Source organism: Diuraphis noxia, unplaced genomic scaffold (genome assembly GCF_037042655.1).
Source record: "Diuraphis noxia isolate RWA-SAM2 unplaced genomic scaffold, SU_Dnox_SAM2 contig0003, whole genome shotgun sequence".
Lineage (NCBI taxonomy): Eukaryota > Metazoa > Arthropoda > Insecta > Hemiptera > Aphididae > Diuraphis > Diuraphis noxia.
The window spans coordinates 60,666,406-60,674,210 of NW_028301713.1; the positions used below are offsets into that span (position 1 = coordinate 60,666,406).

Below are 7,805 nucleotides of genomic sequence, written 5' to 3' on the forward strand. Positions count from 1 at the left end.
GTATTTTGTCAAAATTCAAAATTTGAACGCTCGTAAAAAAAAATTGTGCCTATATATTTCTTTTATTTTTCAACTGCTATTGTAAAAATATTTTAGGAGCCTTGTATTTAGTTTTCAAATCTTAGATTTAAAAAGAAAAATTTTTATGAATTTCTATCTAAGATAATTTGAACATTGCTATAATTTTTACGTATTTAGTCAAAATTTGAACTTTAAATGCTTATAAAAAAAAATTGTGTCTATGTATTTTTAATATTTTTCAACTGCTTTACAATGTGTTAGAAGTCTTGTATTAAATTTTCAAGCTTTTCTACCCAACAAATAAATTTTTATCGATTTTTATAGAAAAATAAAACCAAAAAAATTGAAAAATTAAAATGTCAGTAAACAGTTTAAAACAATGTAAATATTTTGAAAATTATATCAAATATATAAAATGACTATATAAACATTCAGTGAAAATTTCAAGTATCTGCGGTCATTTGTTATAGAGTTACACCAAAATAAAGAAATCGCTAAAAGTGAAAATTCAATGTTGTAAAAATTTAAATTTCAAATGCTCATAAAAATTTAATTTGAATTTACGGTGGATATTTTTGGGTGGTCAAAAGTAAAAAATTCCTAATATTTTTCTTAACAATTGGGATAAACAAACTAAAAGTTAAGGAAAAAACGGGAATTTTTACCTACAATCAATTTTTGACAAAATCGATCTTGGTTTTTGATGTAACTTTAAAACAAATGACTATCGATACATGACATTTTCACGGAATGTTTACATAAGTTTCGACTTATGTTGAACTATTTATAGTCTTATGCAATTTTCGATAATTATTAGTTTTTATTTAAGTTAATATCGATAAAAATGTATTTATTGGGTAGAAAAGCTTGAAAATATTATTCAAGGTTCCTAACATATTGTTACAATAGCAGTTGAAAAATTAAAGAAATTCATAGTCACAATTTTTTTTTTATAAGCATTCAAAGTTTGAATTTTAACAAAATACGTAAAAATCACGAAAATTCCCAAATTATTTTAAACTAGAAATTCATATAAAATGTTCAATTTAAATCTAAGATTTGAAAATTGAATACAAAATTCCTTACAAATTTGTCAATTTTTATCACAAAAAAATGTCCACCAGAAATTCAAATTAAATTTTTATGAGCGTTTGAAATTTAAATTTTTACAACATTAGATTTTCACTTTTAGCGATTTTCTTATTTTGGCGTAACTCTAAAACAAATGACCGCAGATACTTTGATATTTTCTCTGAATGTTTTTATAGGCATTTTATATACTCGTATTTGATAACATTTTCAAAATATTTTGATTTGTTTTGAGCTGTTTACTGACATTTTAATTTTTTAACTTTTTTAGTTTTTTTTTATATTAATGTCAATAAAATTTTATTGGTTGGGCTGAAAAGCTTCAAAATTTAATATAAGGCTTCCAACATATTTTTTCAATAGCAGTTGAAAAATATTAAAAATAGATAGGCACGATTTTTTTTTTATAAGCATTTAAAGTTCAGATTTTGACTAAATGCGTAAAAACTATGGAAATGTTCAAGTTATCTTAGATAGAAATTCATATAATTTTTATTTTTAAATATAAGATTTGAAAATTTAATTCAAGATTCCTTATAAGTTTTTTTACCTTCATCAAAAAAAAAAAAGAAATGTCCACCGGAGAGTAAAATATTTTAATAAGTACTAATCTACCGTGTGTTCAATTTTAAAGGTAACAGGAAATATTTCGAACGCACGACCTTGAATTTGATTCGGGGTTTTTTTACAGGGTACAAAACATTTAAATACATATTTTTTTGGTAAATTTCAATTTTTAACTTTTTTTTATCTGTGCATGCGCAGTAAACTAAAAATTTCTTAAATAAGAACCATTATTTTTGACACTGGATTTGGATTGCTCAATCTTTTTTGATCAATTTTGATCGTTACAGTTTGTTGATATCTTAAAAATTGCCATTTTTATGACGGTCGAAAGTTTTAAATCAGTTAATTCGTAAATATTGCATTTTTCAACGCTTTATCTTAATTACACATTTATAGGTATTATTATAACAATTTATTTTTATTAAAACTACAATGTGTATTTATTATTACATTGAATTTATAAAAAAATATCATTATAATTTATTCGTTGAATAAATCCTAGGCAGATAAACCATCTCCGCTCACAATCGTTTTTCGTATACAATGATATGTATAATATTATTGGATTCAAATTTAATTCCTTCCATTACAGTAACCCACTTGTAACTTACTGTATAGCAGAGCGATATCCACTTTCCCGTTTTTTTTTGAAATTATTATGTTTCTACTTTTCTAGCATAAACTGGATCGTAATTTACTTAACGACAATATTGGTATTTAAAAAATATTAAGAAATCAGCCATTTGACTTAAATTAATATTTTTACCATATACATTTTCCTCAAAATAAGATTTACTAAATGGTTATATTGAATGTTTTGGAATTTTTTTTTATCAATTTTTAAGTTTTTTAGTTTCAGTATTAAAAAATAAAAAATATACACCAACATTGTAGCTTAAGTGTCTATGAATTACATAAAAAACATTTTTTAAGTATTAATTAGAATATTTGTTAAATAGAAGTTATTTCATTTGTCAGATTTTCATGGGACGCCCTGTATATGAGGATTATATGATAAACTAATTTATGAAATACCAATACTTTAAAAAAACAGAAATTAAGATTGTGATTTACATGTTTGATTATTATAGAATTGTAGATAATATATTTAACATAGCATGCAGTTCGAGTTGTTTGTTTTCATGTAATTAAAAATAATATTTGTCATTTTACAGGAAAGTCAACGTATATAGCACTAGGAAATAATGTTATAGAGTTCAATCCAAAATTCAGATTGTATATCACATCAAAGCTTAGAAATCCTCATTATTTACCAGAAATATTTAACAAAGTTACTGTTATAAATTTTGCATTAACCGTTGAAGGTCTAGAAGACCAATTATTGGGAATCGTTGTCGCTAAAGAACGGTAAACATATTCAACGACATTTATTTGATATGGTAAATATCTCAAATTTGATATTAGACCAGATCTGGAGTCAAAAAGACAACAGTTAATTGTTGAGGGAGCTGAAAATGTTAAAGCTTTATTGGATGTTGAAAACAATATTTTACAAATTCTTTCGGCTCCAGGAAACATTTTAGAAGACGAAAATGCTGTTGATGTTTTAGATAATTCTAAAGTAAATATAAATTAAGTGGAAATTAAATTGCTTTAAATGTTTCAATGATTGACTATATTATTTAGATATTAGCTAAAGAAATAACTCGTAAACAAGCTGCTTCAGTGGAAACTGTTGCAGTTCTTGATCAATTTCGTTTACAGTATAAACCAATCGCTGAACATTGTTCTATACTTTATTATTGCATCACTGATTTACCAAATGTTGATCCAATGTATCAATATTCATTATCTTGGTTTGTCAATATTTTTATTATCACTATTGAAACAGCGTGAGTAAACTTTATTTAAAAAAATTATATCAATTCATATTTATACTTAAAATAGGTAAAAGGCAATAGGTCCACACACTCACACACCTTGTAATTTTATACGTGTTATATTAGAAAATATTTAATTTTTAATTTAGAAATAAATCAAAAATCATTCAAAAACGCTTAGAAGCTCTGAAAGAAACTTTTACTTATAATTTATATGCCAACGTATGTCGGTCATTATTTGAAAAGGATAAGATGTTATTTTCTTTCATCATGTGCACTACGGTAATGCTGTAAGTAGTGATTATTTCATTGTGTTCTTTTGTAATATTTAATGAAGTTTTGTATCGTTCATTGTTGTAGTGCAGAAAAAAAAATCGATAAACAAGAATTAATGTTACTTGTGACTGAGGGTATTAGTCTTAAAAACGATGTTCTTAACCCTGGGCCCGATTGGCTTCATGATAAAAATTGGAATCAGATATGTCTTTTAGATGAACTAACTGAATTCCATGGTAAATATAGATAAAATATAATGTTGGCCTTAATGTACTGTATTGTTAAGGTTTGTTTTTTTAGGAATAAGAGATGATTTTATAAGCCAAGTGAATGAGTGGAAAAATTACTGTGATATGATTGATCACGGAGCCTTAAAATTCCCAAATCCCTGGTATGATAAATTAAGTGATTTCCAACGAATCCTCGTCATACATGCCATTAGGCCCGATAAGGTCATACCTGTTGTAACCAGACTTATTGAAGTAGAACTAGGAGAAAAGTTCATTCATCCACCACCATTTGATATAAATAAATCGTATGGTGACTCAAATTGTCTAAGTCCACTTATATTTATCCTTTCACCTGGGATTGATCCTATGGCGAGTTTGTTGCAGTTTGCAGATAAAATGGGTAGGACGGAGAGCCTTCAAAGCGTTTCGTTGGGCCAAGGACAAGTTAATAGAACATAAATAAACTGATGAATGATGAGATAGTAATTAATCGTAAATATTATAATATTAATTAAAGGGTCCTATTGCTGAATTGCTAATAAAAAACGCACAAAAAATGGGTGGATGGGTATGTTTACAAAACTGTCATTTGGCTATTTCTTGGATGGGACAATTGGAAGTGATTTGTGACTCGTTTGATATTTCCAACGTGAACAGTGAATTTAGACTGTGGCTGACCAGCTATTCTTCAGTGAAAGTAATATAATAATAATATGTTTTATGTTTCATTTCCGGTATACCTAAACTATAATTTTAAAGTTACCCACACATTTAATTTTAGTTTCCGGTGTCCGTACTACAGAATGGAGTTAAAATGACTAACGAGCCTCCAACAGGATTACAAGCTAATATGCTCCGGAGCTATCAGTCGTATCCCGTGAAAGATAAAAACTTTTTTGAAGGGTGTCCAGGTAAGGAAAGGACATTCACAAAACTATTGTATGGAATCACATTTTTTCATGCTATTGTACAAGAACGTAGAAAATTTGGACCCATTGGATGGAATATACCTTATGAATTTAACGAATCCGATTATTACATTTCTATTCAACAACTTCAAGTAAATATCTGCTTACAAATATATTTCACGAGTATTAATTACATAATTTTTAGATGTATATTAATGAATTTGATGAAATACCTTTCGAGGCTCTGAAATACTTAACGGGAGAATGCAATTACGGTGGTAGAGTAACTGACGATTGGGACAGACGTACAATGAATACGATTTTAAATAAATTTTGTTGTCCAGAAGTAGTCAAAAACCCGTATTATTTGTTTTGTGATATCGATCAAAAATATGGAATTCCGTTTCGTTCCAACTACCATGATTTTATTAAACAAATCGAAGTAGGAAAAAATATTATAAAAATAAAATTGTTGTAGGCAACGACCGGTCATTAATGAGAAATTCAACTTTCTTTTTGTAGGAAATTCCAGTCGCCCACAGTCCAGAAGTGTTTGGGTTGCACATAAATTCGGGAATAATCCGTGATTTACAGACCACAAAGTTACTGTTTAAATCATTTGTAGCTATAATGGAATACAGTTGTGGAACAGATGGCTCTGATACGACAGAAAAGGCACTGATAGCGACAGTGTCCGATATACTTTCGAAGCTCCCGAACAATTTCGACGTAGAAGCAGCAATGACAAAATACCCCGTTATGTACACAGAATCCATGAATGCGGTTCTTATTCAAGAAATAGAACGTTTTAACGTACTATTGTCTGTGATTCGTAAAAGCTTACAAGACCTGATAAAAGCTATCAAAGGCGTTATTGTTATGACGCCTGAACTGGAAACTATGGCCCTATCGTTATCCATGGCCAAATTCCCACTACTTTGGTCGAAGTTTTCTTATCCGAGTCTTAAGTCCTTGGGAGGATATATAACTAATTTTATTGAACGACTTAATTTCATGCAAGTAAGTCGCGTTATGTGTGTAGCTTAAATGCTTATAACAATATTGTAGTAGGGAAAACATAACGATTTTATGGTTCAATGATTTGATGGTCAATATTCTGTAATGTATGTTTTTACTTTTTACACATTTGACTAGATTGTTTTAAAAAAAACTATAGATAGGTAACATTACTATTTAAAAATTTATTGATACCACACATGTATCATCTGTCTACGTGAATTAAAAAAGTGTTTTAGTTTTGACTTTTCAAGGTTACAAAATATATTAAATTATACTTCATGGTTTTAAAAAGATTTGGACAAAATAATTTTTACAGCTTTTAATCCGATTAATAGATATCATATATTTTTGGTATTCGTTTAGTATGTTACCTACCAAGATGATAATTTTTTTTTTAAATATTAATATTAATTTTTAGTAAATAACATAAAAATATATTTTGTGTTTTTTTGAATTTCAATCTTATGTAGATATTTAGTAGATCAAATATTTTGTTTGGGGAAAATGTTAAATGAAAGATTAAAATTGTATATATTTTGTAAAAGTTTATGAAAATTACATATTGTATAATAAATTATTTAAGCTTTACTAGTCTGAAAATTCTCAAAAATCATAATTTAAAATAAAGTGTTAAGATTCAATTAATTAACTCTAAAGAAATATGTTGATATTAAAAAAAATATATATTTTAAATATTGATTGGAAAAAAATGTTATTTCACTTGCAAGGTCATTCTGTTAAATACATCATGTATATAAATATCTGATGTTATTTTTTTTTATGACTTACATAGTTTATGTTTTATTTAATAATTAATTGTATTTGAATGATTAAATATTAAATATTTATTTAATGTATAGGTAGGTAATACATAAATTTTACACAAACAATTAAATTTAAAATGTCTAATACAGATTAAAATAATAATATTTATACATTTTTCTTGTCGGAAGTGTGACATTTGTGTGGATAAATGAAGTATTTAAATTTAAAACAATTTGAAGAAAATGATACGTGTTATGTTATTTTGGTGTCAGAATATAAACATTGACAACGGAAGAAACGACAAAAAGCAAGTCCTAAGATGTTTACAAAACATTAACTTTTTCCGGACAGCTGCTAGCCATGCTATATTATTCTAAAATAAATACTTGATACATTGATACATAAATATAACTGACGGAAAAGCAAAATATTTTTAGATTTAAGTTAAATATTTAGATTAGGTAACTTTACAGTGAGAGAGTTAAATATTGTCTTTTATTTGTTTAATGCAACTTACTGCTGGATACTTTTATTACCTATTAAGTATATTCCTTTCGTTAGTTTAGGTTAAAGTTAGTTTTTTTTATGTAAATTAGATTCAGTGATATATTTACCATGTTACATACGTATGTAAATAGATGTATAAATTGTTATAAACAATAAATTTAAGCTACACATTGTCTTCTATTACATTATTTAAGGCTTTAAGTAGGTATACATTAGTAACTAGTCGACATATTGACATAGAAAAATATTTTTTGTTTCTTTTGTTGGTTAAATTTATTTATTTTTAAATTATTTTAGATTTGGTACGACGAAGGTATACCCGATAATGTATGGCTCAGTGGATTATTTTTTACTCAACCGTTTCTTACCGCTGTGATGCAAAATTTTGCTCGACGTTATGCCATACCTATATACCAATTGTGCTTCGATTTTCATGTACAACACTGTGATAAAGTCAACAAACCTCCTGTGGACGGGGTGTATTGTTACGGTCTTTTTTTAGATGGTGCTCGTTGGGATATGTCTAAGTACGTTTTTATATTGAAAAAATTATGAATCATTACTTAGGACGATTGAATTAC

At 27.0% G+C, this 7,805-nt stretch overlaps 1 protein-coding gene across 1 annotated transcript in view; it reads left to right on the forward strand.

Moving 5' to 3' along the window:
• Positions 1-7,805, forward strand: part of LOC107164127 (dynein axonemal heavy chain 7-like) — a 39,453-nt gene that overhangs the window by 23,710 nt on the left and 7,938 nt on the right. Inside the window, exons 41-51 of the mRNA XM_089223899.1 lie at positions 2,853-3,045; positions 3,103-3,259; positions 3,325-3,530; positions 3,668-3,808; positions 3,879-4,030; positions 4,095-4,468; positions 4,542-4,721; positions 4,806-5,084; positions 5,138-5,374; positions 5,455-5,952; positions 7,522-7,751. Of these exons, the coding sequence (XP_089080025.1) occupies positions 2,853-3,045; positions 3,103-3,259; positions 3,325-3,530; positions 3,668-3,808; positions 3,879-4,030; positions 4,095-4,468; positions 4,542-4,721; positions 4,806-5,084; positions 5,138-5,374; positions 5,455-5,952; positions 7,522-7,751 (2,647 nt within the window). The remainder of the gene's footprint in view (positions 1-2,852; positions 3,046-3,102; positions 3,260-3,324; positions 3,531-3,667; positions 3,809-3,878; positions 4,031-4,094; positions 4,469-4,541; positions 4,722-4,805; positions 5,085-5,137; positions 5,375-5,454; positions 5,953-7,521; positions 7,752-7,805) is intronic.